This window comes from Perca flavescens, chromosome 1, assembly GCF_004354835.1.
Source record: "Perca flavescens isolate YP-PL-M2 chromosome 1, PFLA_1.0, whole genome shotgun sequence".
In the NCBI taxonomy this organism is placed as follows: domain Eukaryota; kingdom Metazoa; phylum Chordata; class Actinopteri; order Perciformes; family Percidae; genus Perca; species Perca flavescens.
In genome coordinates this window covers 19918244-19943057 of record NC_041331.1, presented here as the reverse complement: position 1 = coordinate 19943057, position 24814 = coordinate 19918244, and the positions used below count along the sequence as shown (strand labels likewise).

The 24814-nt window shown below is 37.4% G+C and overlaps 1 protein-coding gene across 1 annotated transcript; it reads right to left on the bottom strand.

Moving 5' to 3' along the window:
* Positions 1-5268: 5268 nt before the first annotated feature.
* Positions 5269-13567, bottom strand: LOC114557551 (ephrin-B2a). The gene is made up of 5 exons (XM_028581076.1): positions 13272-13567; positions 12118-12401; positions 10774-10866; positions 8378-8494; positions 5269-6807 (listed from the first exon to the last, which is right to left on the bottom strand). Exons 1-5 carry the CDS (start codon positions 13376-13378, stop codon positions 6416-6418), a joined length of 993 nt encoding a protein of 330 aa, XP_028436877.1. The 5' UTR covers positions 13379-13567; the 3' UTR covers positions 5269-6415.
* Between the last annotated feature and the right edge of the window lie 11247 nt (positions 13568-24814).

Below are 24814 nucleotides of genomic sequence, written 5' to 3'. Positions count from 1 at the left end.
ATTTAAACCACATATACTTGGTTTGTGCAGCATGAAAAATCAGTGATAATTAAAAGTTATTAGGATTATAAAATGTTTACAATTATGGCTGCCTTTTTTGGGATTTTTTTTCCACTGAAATAAACCAAAATATTTGTAACATTTCATGCCCACAGCAAGCTCACAATATGTCCTGTCTTTCTTTCTTCTCAGATTTAAAACAAAACAGCTGGATGTTGTGGAGACATCACAACCAAAAGGCAAAAGCCATCAAACCACAACAGAAGAAGTCGAGTACTACAACAAACTCAGGGCCCTCAGACAGGATGTAGAGCCCAGACTCACTTTTTTTCTGCATCTAGTTCAAAGTGAAACCTCTAACAGCACTTTAACAGTAGATTCATATGAATATTTGAAATTAAAGGGTTGTTAAAACACTTTAAAGTGAGTAAAAAGCATGCATACATATGTATATATGTATATGCTAATATTCTATAATGTAATACGAATATATGTAATAATCCAATATGTTTTTCTGCATTCTGCAAAATTGACTTTTATATTAAATATATAAACTCCCAAAGTTCTGTGTTTTCTAATATGTTTATGATGGGGATGACCAGGATTTTGAATTTACAGTTTGATTAAAAAAAATACAGTTATTCATTACGAGACAAAATGGTAAATATCATTTCACCAGTTGGCATGATTTAAGTTACTATTTTTTAACTTAAAATGAATGAAATGTAGAACTGAGGGGCATAGCTCACTCACCTTTTGTTTGCACCATTCTCAGTTGGATATGGTACCAGTGAGAGTAAGATTTTCTCAAGTAGCCTACTGAACTCATTAACAATGTTGAAGTACTTTAATTGAGTGTTCCCATTTTATGCTACTTTAAAGCTCTACTTCACTACACTTCAGACGGAAGATTTTACATAACAAAAATAAGCTTATAAAATGCATTACAAAATCCTTTACCTTGTCATGTTTCAGATGCCTATGAGTTCTTAGCAGTTTCATAAAAGAGACATTTCCCATCTTAACTTCTCATATGGTTTAATTTAAATAATTGTTTGAAGCCCCAACAGGTCAAATTATCCAATATTTACACTGTGGTATTGGTACTTTTTAGTAAAGTAAAGTAAAGGTTTAGAGTACTTTTTCCACCACTGTAACCTACTGGTATATGTTCCCTGCATATTGGAGGGGCTTTGGGGTGCTGATAGCCATAACACCCCCATAGCATATCCAAGAAATTTTGTTTTGGCCAAACGGTGCAGCACGCATTACCCCTTTGACCTATGCACAATGTTTTGGAAACTTTAGCATTAACGAAGCATGTGGCATCCATATAGGTGGAGACTCTATCTAACTGGGACGTTTAGCTCCCGTTACTGTATTGTGTGAACACTTAACTTCATTCGACCAAAACAAGTTCCTTCCCAAGACCATTTTGCAGATCCACCGTCTCTGCGAGCTCAGCACTGCCCAAGACGATTGTAATTGGTTTAAAGAAATGCAACCCAGAGTGTTTTTTTTCTCCTATCCTGGCAACACGAGGCCAAGGTGTTTGTAACTGGCATCATGAGTGTGGGATTTCAGAATCTGGGGCTGAAATGTGCACAAACTTGTGTCTATTGCTTGCTTGTGTCCAAGCCCTGTCCGTTGCATAATTGTGTGAAATGTTATATTCAGAGGTGTGTTTACGTAAGCCGTAAACAAAAAAGTCGAGTAGCCCCATAGCACCAGCAAATCTCTGACGCTGCCACTGGTCCCCTGCAGCTTTCAGAACAAGTAACACAAATCCTTCCAATGGTATGTAAATACAGTTATATAAATGATAAAAACAACTGGTCCATTTTCATTAGAGTTTGATAACAAAGAAACAGGGGATGATCCCTTCCTAATTCATTACTACCTTTCCCCCCACTAAATGCAACTGTTGTGTTGTTTAGAGCATAACAGAGGTTTGATAAAAATCAGTCAGGGGTTTTTACATTTCAATACAAAGCATTGGAATGACAACAACCCATTGTTATTAGTGATGTGTGGTTTTGAGAAGCTACACAAATGTAAGTTGCTCCAAGGCAGATGTACTGAAATCTACTAATCTTTTAAAGAGCGTACAATCTGCTGCTGACCTGTGTGTTTTTTTTTTGTGTGTATCATGTGTTGAATTCTGTGAATTTATCACAAACATAGTGTTTGATTGTGCCACAGCATGGTAGCTGGCCAGCAGAGGGAACTAGCAAACAAAAAAATACTGTAAAGACATTATTGCTTTTCAACTGTAAGAGGAAGCACTAACCGCAACTTCCCCATCCCTGGAGTTTCTGTAGTTAAAAAAGTCAGCTTTATGCAACCAACTGAGTTTCAGAGAGGAGATGGCAGTGCGTGTTCCCAGCTGCTGATCGATGACATTTTCCATCATTTACACCTGGTTGTCCTCAGACAGGCATGGTGTGGGGCCACTTCAACAACGTTGGATTCGAGCTCCAATGCTCAGACCTCCAAGTGACCAACAAATATAAACCTGATACCAGAATATCTGTTCGTCTTCTCCCACATCTCTGGCCACACAGTGGGAGTGGGAGCGCTCAGTCATGACCCCCACAACCCCCCACACAAAGCCAGTGGTGGGGTTAGTTCCCTAGCATATGGAAGTGAGGTGGGGGGTGGGTGGATGCATGGATGTTGTAGACTTCACATCGTCCCATGGGGTCAGATAAAAGCTTACAGCTCTCCTTATTAGACCTCCCCCCTCGTCTAAAGCTCTATGCTCGCTGCACAAAAGGTAGTTAAAGATTTATGTAGGTATCAGTTGCAAGAGCATTTTTGGACACTTTCCATGTGATTTTTAGTTTGTATTATTTGGGATAAATGAAGATAAAGGAAATACATATGGACAAAACAGCAACAAGGGCATGAAGTCATTTTATTTCTGCACAGTAAAACTGAGCAGAGATAAGACTTCACAGATAACATGGGCAACTTAAAACACCAAGCTGGTAACACATGTGATATTTAAGCCTGAGATCCAAAACATCCCCTCTGATGCAGCAACAGTTTTACCCCTTTTTTTTTCAAAATGGCCATGCATATCCAAGCCCCTCCCACAATAAGGGGCCATGAGCCTGGGGGTCTCTGTTTTGTTCTTCCTATAGAAGCCCGGCCACCATTGTCTCTGTGTGATCCTGAGGTCAACTGAACTCACCTCGCCCGGCCACGGCCCATTCAGCTGAAGCTTCACATAGGACAAAAACATCTCACAAGGGCAAGGATCACTTCAAACAAAGGGGTGGGACACACACACACACACACACACACACACACACACACAAACACATGCACACAGACAACAAATAAGCTCTGCAGTGCTTCAGAGTCAGAATCTTGTTTGTGTTATATATTTTTTTCTTACAATGTAGCAAGACAAGAGCCATGTAGAGGTAGCACAAAGTGATCAAAAATAGAATTTCAGTGTTGTTGATTAGAGTGTAGCTCAATGTATAGTCAGAATGGGATAGTACTTCCCCATTGAAAACATCCAGAATGGTTTAAATTGCAAAGACACGTTGGTCTATTAAGGAAGTCAATTATAGAAATAGTAATGAAGTTATCTTTGACACATTTTCTAATTCTTTCCTCGGATATTTTAAATTCATCACTTGCCTGAGGGGAAATTGCATTTTGCTGCAGGTTAAGAATGAGGCCATCCACGACTGTCTTCTGCAGCTCTTTGTTATAAGTTTATATACCGGGCTACAGGCCAAAAAGAAAAGTAGTGCATTGTGGATAACCATAATTCACAATGTCCTGCAAGTTGTGTAAAAAATAAAAACAAGCCAGTTTACTTATATTTTCTGAATAGAACCAGTTGAATTAAAGCTGAGCAGTTTCCTTGTTTGATGCACAGAGCACATGTCCTCTTCAGGCGTGCAGAGGCAACAGTGTCCCTGATGGAGAGGAAGCTCATGGAAGCTGACAGGTTGAAAATGTGCGGCATGATGTGGCTGAAGGAGCATGAAACATGTTCACCCATTGATGCCGTGAACAGAGCCACAAGAGACACTGTGAAACAATTAAAATATATATATATATATATATATATATATATATATATATATATTTTTATTTTTTATTTTTTATTTTTTCTTGTTTTTTTTTTCATTACGTTTACAGATAGTTTTTGATAGCATACAGGCAGATTGCAAACATTTGTTGACTGCAAAGACGCCACTGCTAATATCTTCATGATTGAAGAAGTTGCAAAAGAAACAATCAGAGGCCTTTTTGTGTCCTACATGATTTCCTAACCTGGTCAGTAAATACTCATATTTGGAGAGGTTACAAAATATAACCCAGAAGCTTCCACTTTCACACAAACTAAATCAAACTGTATTTTTGCATTATTCCATTTTTTTTTGTCCATTCAACCTAATAAGACATGGAGAAAAACTCATCATGGTGCTGTTCACAGCAGAATGACAGTCACTATCCCATGAGCACCATTAAGTAAGGATAAGACGTGCTCCTCTGAGCAGCGTCTACCCACCCGAAATTATTCAGAAAACTGTTTAGAGTTTAAAGTTAGTTTCACATCAACCACGGCTAAAACATGTACCAACAACAATGTCTACAAGTCCTTTAACTATAAGACAGTGGCTGTAATTGCTGAATGGGACCACAAGGGTCTTAACACTAGCTGTATGCAAATTGTGGTGCAGCTACTATTTTACGCATTGTGCTGCCAAGTCATTTTGTAACCACAAGGAAAGCTGTGATTTATCAGCAGTCTATTATTATTCAAACTCTCATTTCTCCATCATATCATAGCCTGTGTGTCCATCACTTTCACTGTTGCTCTTGTTGGTTTTGGAAAGCAGAAAGAGAAGACAGACACGGATGAAGAGACTACTGACAAGTTGTTTTTTAAACTTTCACACCTTTCACAAGTTACAAAACATTTCCCATGTTGAGTAGTCTAATTACATTTTTTTTTAAGCATGGCCCCCTTGCTGTATATTGACCACTGTTTAGTAATAATTCTGTATTTCAGCATTTCAAAAAAGTTTAAACAATTCAGTTGTGAAAAATGTACAGCAGATTTAGTGTGTTGGAGGTTATCATCAATCCTTTTTTTCAGCTGTATCAATAAGTTAAATAAAATACACATTTACTGTACAAATGAAGCTGCCATGTGCAGTGGCAGTGAGAAATAATAGATTCATTTTCTTAAAAAAAAAAATACATAAACAAACCAGTATTTGCCTGTGGTGGAGGAAGTATTTACATCACTTACTCAAGTAAAAGTACCAATTACACACTTTAACAATACTCCATTACAAATCAAAGTTAAAAATGTGTGAATTCAAAATGTTACTTAAGTAAAAAGTTTGTAAGTATTTATCAGCAAAATGTACTTAAAGTATCAAAAGTAAAAGAACTCAATGCAGAGAAAAGTTGCATTAATACACACTTGAGGTGGAGCTACTTTTGAACTATTCTTTAGGGCTGCAACTGATCTAAGATCTGCTGGTTATTTTCTTGCTCAATCCTTTAATTGTTTGGTTTGTAAAACACATGAAAATAGTGAGGAATGCATCACAATTTCCCAGAGCTCTGAGTGACGTCCTCAAACGTCTCGTTTTGTCCGTTCATCCTCAAAATGATTCAGTTTACTGTCATTTAAGACAAAGAAAAGCAGCAAGTCATCACATTGGAGAAGCGAAACCACGTCATGTTTTAATTTTAACTGACTTAAACTAACCAAATAATTGACCTTTCCTTCAATTTCTTTATACTGTTGGGTAGATTAATTTCTTCCAATGACTCATATTTTAAAAGCTCTTCATATGTTGTGTATGTGAGTATTATTAGCTAAATGTACTGCATGTAAAGTAAAAGTACTCCTTTGAGTGTTAGGCTATTTATTCTATTCTATATTATGTTTTTAGATTGATCATTTTGTAGTTGGTCGAGGTGGAGCTTATTTTAAGTACTTACTGTTGCATACTGTTGCAACATCTTTCATAAACTCAAAACTTAATCTGCAAAGTATGGCTGGCATATAAATGTGGTGGAGTAAATAGCACAATATAGTGGAGTGGAAGTAAAATGTCATGAAATGGTAATACTAAGTAAAGTACCTCAAAATTGTACTTAAGTAATAGGCTACTTGAGTAAATGTACTTAGCTACGCACCACTTGTATTTGCTGCCCACTTCCAGAAAAACTGAACACAATTATGACACATAAAGTTCCTCTCACAGTATTAAGACAACAAAATGGTTCAACAGCATTTGTCAGTGCAACAGCTCTCAGGCTATGTATGATCACTTGTGTGACCTTTCTTCACACCCACTGCAAACTAAAGAAATGGAAGTGTTAGTTTAGGATTATCAGCCAAAGACAGGCATTAGAGCAGCAAACATTAGACTTTGTAGTAGATGTTGGTGGGACTCTGGGGCGATATCTCCTGAACTATGTACACAGGGGGCCCGTAGTCGCTGCTCACACGCTCATAATGACGGCAGGCCATGCTGTCAGAAGCTCGCAGAGGAAAGACAATATCACTGCGGTCCGAGCCGTTGTTGTCGCTGCCGATGCTGTCCCGCTTTGCCACGGCCAAAGTGTTGAGGGAAACGGAGGCCGACTGCTGGCTGTCTGGGACACAGCGACGGGGACGGTGCCTCCACAGTACGACCAGCAGAATTATGATGACCAGAAGGAGGATCACACCGCCACAGACAACCCACATGAACAGTCCTGGTTTAGAGCCACCGCTGCCACTGGGGTTTGTTTGTCCTGTTTCTGAGCCGGAGGCTGTCATGAGAAGCAGAGGAGAGACAGAAAAAAGGAAGAAGGACAAAGGAAACTGAAATGAAAGTGTGAACTAGATAGAGGGCACAATATGGAAACAGCCTTTCTAATTCTATACAGTAGTCAACATACTTTACCTTTTCATACAAACAGGAAACAATAGGTGTGATGTTGGTTGTCAGTCAAACTGCAGCATTGGAAAGCTACTGCCAATTCAACTTCACATACAGACATCAACATGTTTTTTTCTTCTCAAGAGCAGCTCCTATTTCCTTTGTGAAGTGCATCGTGAGAGAATAGGGCATTTAGTTTAGTTTAGTTTGCATGCTGTCTGGTTTGCATGTAGGCCTACTTTATTTGGTCACTTTTCCAGTGTGAACACACCTATATACATAAAAATATACTAAAAACTTGCTCAGATCTGAGACACAGTGAATGGTTTTTGATCCCTATATTTATGGATGATTTAAATTCCAATACAACTACTGCTTTTGTTGGATGAAAACTGGGTGTTAGTGGCTTAGATTGTTATTGTTACACATGCTAAGCCTCTGTCCAATACATAAAGATAACAAACGCTCTCAAGCATATGCACACATGTTCTGATAGTGATGTTGATAGGGTTTTAAGTATAGTGAGTCCCCAAGAGCCACAGGTCCTTTGTGTGGGTCCCAGGGAAATGTAGTGGGTCTCCAATAAGGCTGCACAATATGAGGAAAATGTGCGATAACGTTGTTGAATATTGCGAAAATGATATAACTTGTAATGTGACAAATTGTGTTAATGTTGTTAAACTTAATATGGTTTCCCTTTGGGTAATGTTTTTGTTCTTTGTATTTTTAAGGAATTTTGAAAGATCAGTTAATAAAAATAATTTTTTTTAATCACAGATTTGTTTAAAATGTTTTACCAAAATGTATTACCACTATAAGTACACCATTAATTAACAGAAAAGTTAAATTTGTATTGCTGTAAGTAATATTAACAAAAATGCTCTTCCTTATTTACTGTAGTTAAACCTTAAATTAGAAAATCTCAATTTTTTTAATTACGGGACAAAGTCCAGGTAATGAGCTGCCAGTACATTTGCTGTTATTTTACGGATTTATGTAAGATTCACAGAGAATGTTGTGTTTTTTACTGTAGGTACACCGTTAAATAACAAACAAATTTTATGTTTTTTTACTATTGACACGGTTATTTAACTTAAAAAGGTATATTTATTTTACGGATTTATTTCTTAGAGTGTATATTAGCATGGGTACGATTTATATACATTTTTCATTCTTTTCTTTTTTTCAGTATGCAGATTCATACAGAAGCCTTAGCTATGAGAGGGAGGTGAAAATCATTCACTTTCTGGAGCAAAGCAGTAACAATTGTGAGCTGGAATTTAAATAAATCCACTGAAATTATACGACCTTATACTTGTTTCTGCATGTTTGTGCCCATTTACCCCAAATACATCACTTTAAAACTGTGTTTAATGTATTATTCCTGCCCTCCAGTTTAGGAACATTTTAAATACAAAAAACTTTATGTACACCTGTACATATTGCTTTGCCTTTCATACCGGTTTTGTTTTTTATATCCTTTTCTTTCGCAGGGAGGTCTTTGGACTTAGACTTTGGTTGTGTGGGTGGGAATCTGGTGGGGGACTCCTGGAGGGTTGAAGGTGGATCTGAAGAGCCTGGAAAGGAAAACAAGACAAATCACAACATATAACTATTAGCACCATATCTCACATCTCCTAATTCCCCCTGTATGGTGGTGTGTGGGGTTATGTCATGTCAAAATGTTCCTATTATGATGTCTGTTGAATCAGTAGCTTGCAAGAAGAAGGTTTTTTTATGATTATTTTGCACCGACAGTCATTCAGATAAAAACGCATTACAGAAAAAGAGAAAACCCATTTTCTAACCTATTCTAACCTATTAGGACCACAAAAAGTTTAGTTCTGAGTCACAATAGGGACTCTCATGTCTTTCTTGACAGGAAAAACGAAAACTTTCACTTTCCCCACCCACACATTCATAACTGAATGAACTGAAATTCTAATTCTTCTCTGGGGTTTTTATAAAAGGAATCTTGGGAAATGTTGGGAAGGGAAGGGAATCCAAACAATGAATACAAATTTGTGTTCCTCTCCTGCCCTATTAATTATCTTACAACCTTGTATCTCGTAGTACCCCTTTCTAGGGGCATAGGACTAAACAAACTACATAAAGTAGCAACAAAAACAGCTACAACAGTAGAATGCTGCTTACATATTAATGCATCAGCATTAGCAATCTAATGTCACTTTGAGTTTGCATTTTGCTGATAATACTTCTGTACTTTTACTAAAGGTATTTCATGCAGGATTCTAACTTGAAATGGAGTATTTTCACATTGCTTTTTTTCTACTTTTAGGTATCTGAATACTTCTTACACCACTATTTTTAAGTCTCTCACAAGTCCCTCAGCTTTATGGAAGTGCAATACTAAAATTGCTGAGTCCCTTTTTTAAGTGGAGTAAGATGGCAGTTTGAATTAAAATATGCCTGCAAAAAAAGAAGCACAAACAAAATTTTACAAATCACTGAAGAATTCATTTAACACCATTGGTTCACATTTTCTAATGTGTGCAAATGACACCGAGCAGTTTCCCAAACAAATACAACCAAGAAAAGTAGTAGACGCACACACTTTGGCCTTTAAGGGAACTACGGATGAGTTTCTTTCTCTGAAGATTTCATTCAGGATCTTTTTCTTTTTTACTCATTTAATTTAATGTATTGATTTATGAGGACAACACACATTAATCTACATTTCTCTATGTCATTCACCATCGGCGTTAATTACATTTGACTCACTCCACATTTTAACATGAATGTTTAAAATAACTACAGGATTAGATTTTCAGTTTTAAAATGTACAATCCGTAAATCCAAATCTAAACAGAAGGGTTGTGACAACCAAAAATCCAAATACAAGACTGGAAACTGGAGAAATATGAATAGATTTCTTTTTTGAGATTAACACGAGATTACAGCTAAATCTGAGTTATTAATGTTTTCTGTTGCTGTTAAAAGGTTTGTTTACATTAGGAGCAGTTTGTAAACACAGCAGGAAAACAGCCTCATGTTTTCAGTTCAGATCATTTAAGAAACACACAAAATGTTTATTTTCATCTCGGATTCTTGAATAATTTATATGAATAATACTTTGCATTTCTGAGGTCAAAAAAGTACATTTTGGGGCTTTAAATGACTTAGCTTTTAAAGTTTTTAGCAACACACAGCATCTGTTTAATCTATCTGATTCTGTGCCGCCCAATAATGCACCAAAATACAACTTTAAATGCTTGTTTCTTCATATATAGGATTACCTCCCTAATAAAATGACAAATTACACTACAATAATACTGTATGTATAGTATGTCGAAAAAAATGGTAAAATGTCATAAAGAATGTCGAAAAAAGTCCTAGTGAAAGTTAAAGAAATAAAAAAAAACAATATGTTTCTGTGTGGATGTTGTATTACAGAGTGATTTATCTTTAGGACATTTAAAGTAATGGCAGTGAATATGTTCAGAATCTGCTTTATTAAATTTTAATGTATGTAATAAGAGCAAAAACGGACACTTGGCTATTCAGATGTTAATCCAGGGAAAGAAAAGATTATTGACTGCCACAGCCAGTCCGAGTGATCGCATGCTGGATAATACTGATGGCCTTAAGCTGCCAGCGGTTTGAATTAAGGATTTGAGATAATTCGTGATGACAATCTCTCTTTAAGAGAATGACTAGATGATCACGATTATCTGACAACTTAATAATTCCAGAGAGGCGGTGACATTATTGCATTGCACATATAATAACCAGAGTTTGACAATTGTTATTGTTCTTGTCCGTCAGATATTTTTGTCTCTCTTTCATTCACACACTCAGCTTTACACACATGCTGGCACACACATACAGGACTTACTTCGGCCGACTCTCAGCACAAGCTTCATGGCTTTGGTTCTACACACCCCTCCATTAGTATTATCCAGACCCTGCAGAGAGCCTGCAGAAGTGGCTGACATACACAGAGAGATAGAGAGAGAGAGAGTGAGAGGAGGCAAATATTGTTAAGCATTGTTTAACATTTTATATTTAATGCAATCATCATAATACAATATCAGGTAACGCGTAGTTCCATTATGATTTTCTTGCAGACAGTAAAGTCAGTTGCCAAAATAATTTTTCAAAATGTTTGCATCACATTGGCAAGAGAATGCAGACACACTGTGATGTAACATACAGGATATAGCTAATCACACATGTAAAAACACCACTGCACCAATAATTAATTCATTTTTTGGTGTATAGAATGTCAGAAAACCGGAGACCGAAGAGACGTCTTAATATTGCTTGTTTTGTCTGATCAACAATCCGATTCAAAAGATAAGTATTTGTTTGTTATCGCATAAGATTATCAAATGCTGCTAATATTTAAGAAGTTGGCACCAGAAAATGCTAAGCATTTTTTCCATGTCTAATGACTTAAACTGTTTATACATTATCAAAATAGTGGCCGAACTAACTCATTGTTTCAGCTCTAGATGCAAAATATGTGGTGGACAATATTAATAAATACATTTTCACCTGAACTAACACAGCAATAAAGGCTACTAAATATATTCATACACAAACACACACACTAAGAACTCTTGTTCACCCCGACACTCTCACACACGCACGCACACACACACACACACACACACACACACACACACACACACACACACACACACACACACACACACACACACACACACACAGACTTGTTAGCAGCATTTAGGTCAGATAACAACATCTCACAGTCTACAAGGCACGTTGCCATGAAAGCTCCCATCAAATCTGCCTGATGCTGTAAAAGCCTTGTGTGATTTGGGGCATGTAAGCCCTTGGAATCACACTGGCCTGCCAGAGCGAAGTGTGCTGTCAGAGCGTGGCGTGGTGGATGAGGCTACATGGTCAGACTTGCTCTCTCTCTCATGCATCACTTGCCACTAAGATGCTGGTTTAACCGACAGCGGCCGAATAACGAGGCCACGTTTTTTTGATTCTCACACAAACTGACACATTGAGAGGGAGCCAAGAATGATTGCTTGCTCTTCTCCCACGAGAAAAATGAAACAGTTGCTTGCATTGATTCAAATCCACCTGTAGGAACACGCAGCTTGGGTTTCTGTTCTACTGATAATATGAACTGAGACAAACACGGGTGACTCCATTATTGTGTCTGAGCTGAGCGTGAGCTGTTGAGTGGCACACAATGACTCACAGGTGATATAATAGTCCCTCCCCTTGAGGAACTCCAGACCCCACAGGTTGGGGCTGAACTCCTGGAACTTGAACGTGAACTTTACGTCCTGATGAGGCTTGTCACAGTTCAGCAGGGGCGTGTCTGTCTTGTCGATGGTGCAGCTCTCCATCTGACTCCTGGAGACCAGGTACACTCGGTAAAACTCCTCCTTTCCCCCCGTGGAAGCATCTGCCCGGGGACACACAATGTCCATCTTGTCCCCGATCTGAGGATACAGGACCAGACCCAGACCTGGACTAAATCTGCGTGGGAGACAAGAGGTTTTAAAAGATGAAGTGTAACACGATACAGAGTGAAGCATCATTGTCACGTTCTTTGTTTGAAGCGCAATGTTTTATGATCAATCCCCCAAAAAAATTAAAAATAAATGTCTAACCAACAGAAGCGTGTGAGGTTTTCAACAACATTTTGCAGATCTGCTGTAAAACCTCCTGGCATAAAAATATAAAAATAGGGAAAATGCAAAAACAGCCCAAGGTGACGTCTTCAAATGTTTTGTTTTAGGAGCGGGGCAAAACCCCAAAGATATTACATCTTAAAGCTGAAACGATTAGGCGATTAATCGATTACTTGATCGACAGAAAATTAATCTGAAACTCTTTTGATAATTGATTAATCATTTGTGATTTTTTTTTTTTAAGCAAAAATTCAAAGAATCCTCTCATCTTAGCTTCTCAGTTGTGAGGCTTTGTTGCTTTTCTTTGTCCAACATGTGACAGTAAACTGAATATATTTGGGTTAGGGAGTTTTTGTCAAACAAAATAGGTAACTTGAAGACAACATATTGCACTTCAGGAAATACTGACATTGTAACATGAATCGATTAATCGAGAACATAATCAGCACATTAATGGATAATGAAAATAATTGTTAGTTGCAGCCCTATTCAATGTACAACGATATGAACATTTGAGAAACTGGCACCACAAAATGTTTGGCATTTATAAATGAATTAAAACGATGAATCGACTATGGAAATATTCTGTAATTAACATGCCTATATCAAAACGGTTTCTTGCAGTAAAATGGTTCGATCTCATGTGATTAACTTGATCACTTAGGTCACACTAGGAGGCCAAAGCAGCAGCAGAAAGTTACAGCATCTCTCTTACTTTGCATTGGAGCTGCTCCAGTGGACGGACTCCAGAGTGACAGCACGACATGAGCTAATGATGGCCAGCAGGATCACGGCGCCGCAGCTCCATGGGATTCTCCCCATCACAGGAATAAATCGCAGGTCCACCGCGGCTCGGTATCATAAAACAGAGTGGAACCAGGCTAGAATGTGTTGCCTCTGCATGTCTCCAAGTGTGCGCAGAAGACACATTCCTGAGTGAAATCCCATGAAGTTGCGAGTCTTCCTCCTGCATGAGATTTTCCACATTGTGCGTAATTGGCTAGAAAATCATTCGTGTGACGAAATCCATGTATTGAAGACGGAGATTGTGTGGAGTATTTCAGTCATCAGCTGACAGACCGGTCCGCCCATACACTGGCTCATGCGTAGGGGAGACCGGGGCTGGCTGGCACAGTTTTTCTTCACATTAAGATACTGATATAATAATATATCAAGATCAGTACAAACGCCGAATTTCTTTGGTGGAAATGGAGGTTGATTTTAACCTCTCAAACACCTTTTACAAATAAATTATAAAGAAAACAAATCTATTAAAACTTTTTTTTCCTTCTTTTATGACGATTTTGTTTACAGTTACACAGTTTTTGTCTTGATAAAACTTTTTTTTCATCTGAATTAAAGAGGCATATACATGATTTATATAAAATAAAAAATAACTTGACTTGCTTATGATAGCTAATAAGGGAATGTTTAGTAAGGGAAACTGTGATTTGTGTACAGTAGGCTATGAGTTTTTTGTGCATCTGGAAACCTGTTTAATAAATGACTTTTCCCATGATAATGTCATCAGAGTGGCTTTTAATAATATATGTTTTACATATTATTTCAAGCTACATGGCTTGATCTGCAACATGTGTTTGGGTATTGTCTACATCTACAAAGTCAGCTGACATCTAAATAAACACACAGCAGAGACATTTAAGGCCAGGTTTATGGGCTACTACTTTTTTTTTTTTTATTCTTCTCAGTGAAGTAACAAAATGAGGAAGTTAAGGACACAAGAGCACAGATTTGATTGATGTGCACTTTGTGGTCTCCCCTGCTAATGTGGTGAAAAACAGAAAGATCAGCTTTGACTCAGTGATCACCTTAAATGAACCTACTCAACCCAGAATACACAGAGTTGAATGAGATCAGGTTATACAAATATCCATCTACCTCTAAACATTGAATAAATTCCTCAAATAAAAAAAAAAAACATTTGACCACACTGTATCCCAAACTTTATGTTTTATTGTTATGATTTTGTATATCAACATAGTTAAAATCATTAGTGGATGGATGGGTTGGGATGATTGGATTTTCTTTAAAATCCCATATATTCTGCATTTAAGGAGTCATCGCTGTAAATCCCCTCATTTTCAGAGAATCTGAACAAATGACAAAGTGGTTTAAAAGATTGCAGGACTTCTGTCACAAGATGAAAATGACGGCTGAACTGCACAGAAATGTCTTTGTCGGGAACTGACTAGCTGCAGGTGTGTTCAAAGTGCAGGCAACATCTAATATAATGTATTAATTCAGTTAAACCCTTGAGTTTTTGTTGACATGGACGTCACAGAAGAAAGCAGAAGCAGAGATGTTTTCTCACGTAAACACAAACTTATACAGGTCAGACTAAAACAAACTTCAGACGGTAGTCTTTGATTTTAGTGTCTGGTTTCAGCAGAGGACCATTTACAAGGCAGATTCCAAACACAACACAAATTCAGTCAGTGGACCAGTACCACCCATCCACCTTTTGTCTGAAACATTTCTCAACAAATCAAAAGCAAAAGGCATACAGTAAAAAAAAAGAGAATATATCCAATATGAAACAAGGTGAATGTAATCAAAACAAATTTCTAAATGTTCTTGGTGTAACGGTGAAGGATTATGAATTTGTTAAACTGTGATTGAGATTTAGTTTTTTGTTGATTTTGCTTCTTTGTTTTGTAATTGCTGCAGTTGCAGACACAGTTATCTCTGGTGGAGCCAATTTATTCACAATAGGTCAATTAAACCCACAAGAGAGGGACTTTTGATCTATTACACAATCTGAATCAAAAGCCACTTCAACTCAGAATACAACTGATGTAAAATATCATATTGTGAAAGCCATATTTCTTCAAAACATCAAGCTTTTCATGAGTTAATAAAAAAAACAGTTTTCAGCTGTGTGACAATGAATTTATTGTCACATGTTTGCCAATGGTTGAAAGAAACATAACTATTACAGTTTATCTGAAAAATTAAACATCCCCAAATTTGGAGACACATGGTATGGATGTGTGTGTGTGTGTGTGTGTGTGTGTGTGTGTGTGTGTGTGTGTGTGTGTGTGTGTGTGTGTGTGTGTGTGTGTATTTGCATGGACTCTCTCTTTCTCTGTCTCATCATGCTGGCTGCTTTCAATGTCAAAATACTGAAATGTTCCTTTATACCGCAATATAAGTACATGTGATTTTCAGAAGGATGTATTATTTTAAAGCCAGCAGCTATTTGTTTGACTTCTCCCTGACTCCTGCTCAATATAAACCAAACGAAAAAAAAGAGTTCAGATCACCCAGAATAATCTTCACATGCCTAAAAGGAGGTCTGATTAACTAAAGTAACTTGGGTTTACATTTGAAATCATGATGCAACTCTGTGCTGCACAAAATAAAAATCAAAGATATGCTAAGAACTTCAAATGTACCATGACTGCAGCATCTTGACATCTTCACAGGAGGCAGGATAGTCTTGGTGTTCTCTAGTTAGTCCATGCTCCTTTCACTTTGCGTCTTGTTTGTGCATCCTATTCCTCGGTAGAGGGATGACTTCTTCCTCCCAGTATGCCAGCACCAGAGGTGGCAGTGTTGGATGCAGCCGTTTTATGTGAAATCTCCCAAAGTAAAGCTAATGCTAACATGTTAGGTGTATTGTAATGCACAACCCCTATCACGATTAGCATTAACCTCAACCTGGGACTGGATCTGACGGCTGTTTGATCATCCACATTTACCTGGCTGCTGGTGTTCAGGCTGTAGAAGACATCCTGCAGGGGGTGACACATCACTGCTTGGCTTTGAGAAATCCTTTGTGTTTCAATCATAAGTAGTCACTACATTTAGGCGATAACCAGTTGTGGAAAGTAACTAAGTACATTAACTCAAGTACTGAACTTAGGTACAATTTTGAGTTACTTGTGCTTTACTTGAGTATTTCTGCTACTACAACTGCTTTATACTTGTACTCCACTACAACTCAGAGGGAAATATTGCACTTTTTATTTCACTACATTTACTTGATAGCTTCAGTTACTTTGTGGATGTAACCAACAAATAAGTGATGATGTGTTATTATTGATAAAGATATTTATTGATTCCTTGGTGAAACTTACAAGCTACCCAACAGTACAGTATATAAATACAAAAATAAGCCCCTTCTTTACCAGCTGCAACACTACAGATAAATTATTATAATTCAATAATATGATATACATTATTCTGAAATGGGCCATTCTGCATAATGAGAGTACTTATACAGTATATTTGAATGCTAATGCTTTTACTTGAGTACATTTTGAATGCAGGACTTTTACTTGTACGGTAACAGAGAATTTCTACACTGTAGTATTGCTACTTTTACTAAAGTAAAAGATCTGAGTACTTCTTCCACCCCTGACAACTGGACTGAATAATTTTTATTTTTTACTTTTTGCAACAAAATATCCAATTACAATGATTAGCCTATATTTAAAAAAGAGGCATTGAGAGAAAAAAGACTGTTATCTCTATCTAAACTTTTACTTTGTTGATACAATTTGCCCATTAATTAAAAACTATACTAAAATACAGCACTGCATACAATTACATTTAGCATTTGAACCCCTCCCTGTAATTCAGCCTGGCGTGGTTGGTACGAATAGAAATCTAAAATAAGTTTCTGTGGATTTGAAATATGTTTGTGACCCTCTAATGGGGCTTTAAATCAGAGTGTTCACCGAGTTGTGAGGCAGCTGGAACTATCAGTTATTAAGTTTTATCTCTTTCCAGAGACAGCAGATAGCAGGATGTAACAGGTGCTGTTGTATGTCGACTCTGGTTGAGAATCAAGATACTAATCTGATCGGAGCTGTTGTCAGGAAGTAAGTTTGTCTGTGTGTGTATGTTGTAATGAGAGTTAGTAGGTAGTTACTGACCTGTCTCCATTTCCTCTTTCAGCAACTGGCGTCTCTCTCTCTCTGAGAGCCTCTGTCTCTTTCTCTTCTGTTGGCTCTCTGTATGTCTCTCTCTCTCTCCCCAAATGACAAATAAACCAGAATGTGGGTTTACATGTGTCTTTTATACGCTTGCGTGTAACTCATGAGAAATTCCCCGGAATGACTACTAAAAAGAACAAGTTTATCTTTATGTAAATGCTGCCTACAGATGAGAAAATGTATTCCTTTCTTGAATTTAAACAGGTGATCTACTGTTATGCCTCGAGTTTGACATCATGAATTTTAATTTAGTTATATGTTCAAATACGTAACACGTCAAAGAAAATTGATGAAATCCATCACTGTGTTTGAGTAACATGTATAAAAATGGAATTTCTTCAAACTCATATGAAAGGATTTTAATGTGATGTTCAGAGAGATTTAATAAAACAGCTGATGACACAGAGGAAGCATTGCATTAAATGAATCAGATGATAATACAAATATTATATATATATATATATATGATAGTGTGAGCTATTCCTGTGGAACCAAACCTGTACATTTGCTACTGCCTCAATAAAGGGAATGGTTGGACAAATAAAGAGGACTTTCCCTTAAGAAATAATACCAAAGCTATGTCCCTATTCCATACTATACAGTATGTACTTCATACTAACCCTCATAGTAAACGTAAAGGTTTAAGCAGTTTGCAAACTATCAATGTACTTAACCTTTTAAAACTAATAGGAAATGACACATGTGCGACGTCAGACATCCATCAAACAGCCACACTGCAAGTTAAACTTCACAGATAAAAAACTTAATGTCTTTCAGGTGTAATAAGTTTGTGTATGCTCTACGAGATCTTTCTGAAGATAAGTTGTGGGTGTCTCACTACCACCCACAACTTATTTAGATTTTTTTGCCAGCTGTGAATAGCTCCTTCATTTCCTTTGTGTTTGAGTGTACTTCATTTTCCAGTGTGAAGTAAAACTGACAGTAAAACCTACTCAGAATTGGTGTTTAGTGTGGATTTGGGACACATCGTAGAAGTCTACAGCCATACTACTTAAGACGCAGGTGCTTTGAGCTAAATGTTAGCATTAGCGTGCTTCCATGCTGATGTTCCGCAGATATGTTTACTATGTTCATGCATCACGGATGACATCAAGGAGGAGTACAGAGCCCTGGAGAGAGAGATTCAACATCAGAAAGACCAAGGAGCTGGTGGTGGTGGACTACTGGCAAAGCAAAAAGAGGCCCCCCCAACTCCCATCCCCATCCAAGGGGAGGAGGTGCAGGTTGTGTCCTTCTTTGCCGTGTTTTATTTTAATTTTTTGGACGTCAATCTGGACGTGGTTGCGAAAGGGAAGATAAGTAGGAAGCTATGCTGGAGACCCCCCCCCCTCAGGACACCACAAAGCGCCTCGGCCAGTCCTTTGTGCCGGCAGGTGTCAGGCTCCTCCGCTTTAAACCTGCATGGACTCTGGCACACTTGCACATGGACTGATATTTATTCATATTCATATTCATTCACACAAAAAAGTGTGAAATAACTGAAAACATGTCTTATATTTTAGATTCCTCAAAGTAGCCATCCTTTGCTTTTTCGATAGTGCTGCAAACCCTTGGTGTTCTCTCAATGAGCTTCATGAGGTAGTCACCTGAAATGGTTTTAACTTCACAGGTGTGCCTTGTCAGGGTTAATTAGTGGAATTTTTTCCCTTATTAATGGGGTTGGGACCATCAGTTGTGTTGTGCAGAAATCAGGTTGATACACAGCCGACAGCCCTATTGGACAACTGTTAGAATTCATATTATGGCAAGAACCAATCAGCTAAGTAAAGAGAAACAAGTGGCCATCATTACTATAACAAATGAAGGTCAGTCAGTCCGGAAAATTTGAATGTGTCCCAAAGTGCAGTCGCAAAAACCATCAAGCGCTACAACAAAACTGGCTCACATGAGGACCGTCCCAGGAAAGGAAGACCAAGACCAAGCTGCTGAGGATAAACTTGAAGGCATACTGAACCAGCATGGCTACCACAGCATCCTGCAGCGACATGCCATCCCATCTGGTTTGCGTTTAGTTGGACCATCATTTATTTTTCAACAGGACAATGACCCCAAACACACCTCCAAGCTGTGTAAGGGCTATTTGACCAAGAAGGAGAGTGATGGAGTGCTGCGCCAGATGACCTGGCCTCCACAGTCACCGGACCTGAACTCAATCGAGATGGTTTGGGGTGAGCTGGACCGCAGGGTGAAAGCAAAAGGACCAACAAGTGCTAAGCATCTCTGGGAACTCCTTCAAAACCATTTCAGGTGACAACCTCTTGAAGCTTATTAAGATAATGCCAAGAGTTTGCAAAGCAGTAATCAGAGCAAAGGGTGGCTACTTTGAAGAAACTAGAATATAAGACATGTTTTCAGTTATTTCACACTTTTTTGTTAAGTACATAATTCCACATGTGTTCATTCATAGTTTTGATGCCTTCAGTGAGAATCTACAATGTAAATAGTCATGAAAATAAAGGAAACGCATTGAATGAAAAGGTGTGTCCAAACTTTTGGCCTGTACTGTATGTTCACTCATATAGAGATCCAGTGTAGATATCTAGGAGCAGCTGCTTTATTATTATTTGTTCTTAATTAATCAAGGTTTATCATATCTTATTCCATTTTAGTTTAGCTTGTTAGCATGCTAACATTGCTAATTAGCACTAAACACAAAGTAGCCTACAGCAAAGGATGATAGGAATGTTCTTAGTTCTGCAAGTATTTGGTCATAAACCAACGTGCTAGACAAGTTAAAAAATTTGACCTAATGATGGAGCTAGATGAAATGTCAGAGGATTACCAACGTGATTACAAATGGTATGGCAATCCATTCAAAACCAAAAATATCAACCGCCTGATGGAGCTAGAGGAAACGTCAGATACATCATCTGGGAACAGTGAATATCTGCATGAAAGTTTGTGCCAATCAATCCAAAAGATGTTAAGAAATGTCACTGTATAAGTGAAAACCTTGAACTTCGACCTGCTGTTGGCGCCAGATAAAAAAAAAAAGATCAATGGATCCCAAAGTCCTTAGGATTCATGGGTTTGGGAACCATGCATATCTGCACCAAACTTCATGGAAATCTTAATAGTTGTTGAGATATGTTCCTAAAAAACACAAATGACAACCTTGTGTTGGCGCTCCAAGAAATGCCAGTGTTGCGTGTAGTGGAAACCGGTTGTCCTTCAGAATTTTGAACTTGGATAATGGACACTTCTGACAACATTTTAATATACTTTCTATCTGCTATCATTTCACTGAAGTCACAGTGATGCTACAAACTGTCTCATATTACTTTTGCATTTACACCTTTACTCACACAGATATTACAGATCCATTTCTTATCACGCCACCTGTACAATCATTTGAGCCTTATGACTGTGCAGGGTCGTGAAATGAATTGGATTTCTGTTTGACAGTTATGGGAGTGTCAACCCTGGGGATTTTGAAAGAGATATCTAACCACTAAATGACTATGATCCTGCACACTATCCTCGTTAGATGCCGCCTATACTGGCCCCGAATCTCACTGCCGCAGTGTTTGCTTGTGGTAACCCAGTAACCAAGTCATTCTGCTATGTTTCTGAGAAGACAAGGTGCCTCCCCATCCATTCTCGCAATCTATCCCTCCCTAGTCCCCCCTCTTCTTCTCCAGCACTGAGAATAGCATTTACTTTTTGGACTCACTGGCTGCACGCTGTCGCTTGGCATGCAAACCTCTTTTCTTACTCATTCAGTGGACTTGTGTCATGTACATTCCTGTGAGCGCGTTAGAGAGGAAACACATTAGAAAAGACAGACCGGTGGTGTTGTAGTTGAAGGGAAAAGGTTGACGGTACATGAGGAGGCGGGGGAAGAAGTAGACATGCGGCAGGGACCCTCCCCTTAATGTACTGGAAATTCACAATGTGTAATATGCCAGCTGAGTAGGCTTCAAACACAATCCTGTGTGGCTTTCTGTCACCTCCCTCTATCATTTAATAAAAAATTAGTGATAAAGTTTCCCTTTTCACTTTAAAACAAGTTGTGTATTGTCTCTGTGATCAGAAAATGTTATATAATGTGAAAGTATGTTAAGAGACAGAGAGAGTGCTTCGGTTGACTCAAAGAGGAACTGACATCATTTTAGATGTTAAGGGGAAAGTTCAAGTGAAGGGACAAAACATAACATATTTAAATTTCTTTCTAAATTTTTAAAATCTACTTTCGATTCTTTTTTCTTTTTTTTTGGAGCTTCTACTGTGGAAACCAGAAATGAAAGCCAGTGTGAAAGTTTGTTCATTAAAGCATACGTATCTCATGTGTTGTATTTATGTCTAGTCAAAAGGGAGGGAGGGAGTTAATACTTTCTTTTTCTCTCTGTTTCTACAGTGCAGAACTCTGTTTCAGTGTTTCCACGTGGGCAATCTGAGGGCTTGATTTCACTCTGTATTCCTGTCAAATGTGAGAGAGGCCCGACAGACATGCAGCTGATATGATCTGATAACATTTACAGCTCTCTACGCTGTCATCTTCTCGGTCTATGTGATCCAGTCTGGCATGTTTTCTTTTTTTAGACAGACACATAAAGTTTATTTTCACATCATTGCCAACATCTGTTTCAGACCAAAAGCAGCTATCGTTTTTACTCCAAAACAAAATGAAACAACCAACAAACACCATGAGAAACTAAGGACAGAGTTGTCTTTCATTCCTGCTCTTTTACAGCGACATACAAGCGCTCATGGTTTCCCCCGAACAAAACCCCATGCGGCTAAAATTAGCAGGTTTAAAGGAAGTGTGGGTGAGCTTCAGAGGTGGAAAGACCAACGCTGGTTATGATTCAATTCCACAAACTACTTTAAATGTATGCAGACGTCTCAATCTGTTCTGATTATTGGAACTGACATTGACTGAAACTTCAATACTAGGAATACTTGCACACCTAAATGTCACTTTTGTTTTTCAAAACTTAAAGTTACAAAGTGTATGTGTATATAAGTGGTTTGTTTTTAAGAGAATTTGTCTGCCACACAATGTATTATATATTTCATACATAATAGGTTTGTATTGTAAACTGCCTCCAAACAGAAACGAAAGAGGAGTCTTTTGACTCCCCAACATGTGATGTCACACTGATGTAATACACTACAAACTGAAAGTTCTTTTTTTTATTTCCAAAACTCTATAATTATTTCAGAAACTAGAATTAAAAAGCATTACTTGAAATATATTTTATATAATGTAATATAAAATGCAATTTACAATGATCTGTTTCTTCTGTTTATACTTAGATACAGTACATGTCTGTATAGAACATCAGTCTTTTATTTTAAAAAAATGTGGGGGAGGGGCTTTTCCCTTTATTATACTGTGGCAGTGAGGGACACACAGAAAAATGGCAGCAGGTCAGATTCGAACCCTCGCCGCTGCAAAGGACTCAGCCTACATGGAGCGAACGCTCTCACTGGGTGAGCTAGAGGTCTTTAAATGAGATTTCAAGACAGAGAATGTGAAACTGTATTGTAATTGATTAAAAAGACCCAATAAATGAAAGTCAATACGACATGCATATTTGCTCATTTAATAGGCTTTGGAAAATGATGAGGTTTTGTCACTTTTAAATCATGGAAATGAATTGCCATGACAACAGTTCAGCTAATTCAGACTTAATTTGATCAATTTCTATGTGTTTGAAAGATTTCAGTTCAAACAAATAAAGGCTGTTTTGTTTTCTCCCCTCTTAGTGGTCGCCAACAGTGGTGAAAGTACATTTACTCAAGTACTGTACTTAAGTTCACATTTGAGGTACTTGTACTTTACTTTGTACGTGTCTTTTCTTTTCATGCCACTTTCTACTTCTACTCCTACTACATTTCAGTAAGAAATATTGTACTTTTTACTCCACTACACTGACCTGACCTGAAATTTTTTTTGCACACAAAACACGTAGTGTATAAAATGTTTTCTTATAAATTAAACTACCCAACAATATAACGGCCTACAAGTCCAGCTGAAATGATTGGTCGATTAAACACTGAACACTTGATTGGCAGAACTGTTGTTTCCATTTTTTTAAATGTGAGATTTTTTCTGCATTGAGTACTTTTAGTTTTAATACTACCTATTTTTACTTAAGTAACATTTTCAATGCAGGACTACTTTTACAGTGTGGTATTAGTTCTTTTACTTAAGCAAAGGATCTGAATACTTCTTCCACCACTGGTCGCCAACCATCGGAACATTTTTATCAATCAAACCAAACGCTAAGAAATGAAGTGTATATACACTGTTTATATTTTAATGTATTTAAAAACATGAATCATAATAAATGAATAATTTGGAAATGTTGAATGGTAATTTATGGACAGGGTTTTGTAATGGATGTGCAATCACAATTTATTGTTGTTGTTGATTTGTCATTATTTTCAAGTTGTTTGTCTCTTCTAAGTGTTGCAATTGTTTGTTTTTTTCATTAGCCTAGTGTTCTGTAACTCAGCTGATGTGAGAATGATTAAAACAAAAATAAACAGTCAAATTGAATTGATTTTAGCAACACAAAAATGTGTGCATACCCTTAATAATTTAAATAATCTGGCTTCTTCAACACATGTTGGGTGACAAGCAGCAATGTCAGTCAAAAATGTAATTGCTCCTCATTAAACCAACCCTGTTTGAGTTGTAAAAGATTGTCTTTGTTTGCTTCTTGGAAGATATGTTCTGTATGAAATAGTCTAATACGTCACTCCTAGTCATGTATTTTGTAATTGCGGCATTAATAGTTGTGACAATGGATCGAAAGCACTGCAGAATGGATACAAAAAAGGATACAAAAACATGTTTTTCTTTTGCTGTCAATGAATGAACAAAGACAATCTGATTACAGTAACAAAAACAAACCTGTAATGTTTTAAATACTTAATACATTCTAATCATCTAGATTCTGTTGGATTTCATACAGTTTGTAAAAGCTTTAAAGTGACTGATAAACAAAATGTTCTTCAGAAAAGCATCTTAAAAGTTCATTTTCCAGAAAACCGTAGACAGACATTCAAGAAAGATATATTTCCGTACTTTTCAAATGTCACAATGTGTAATATGACAATAAAATCCCTTATAATGACTAAAGAAGTTGTCTAATTCTAAATAAAAACGTGAGTCCTTTAATGCTGTGTGTGTATGTAGACTCATGATTAAAACAAATTCACCCTTTAAAAAACCCTTTAAATCCTAAAAACCTCATCCAAGATGGAACTGACTGATAAGATCCCTCATTGTTTCACAAATGAGCAGCACTCCCATCTACTGGTG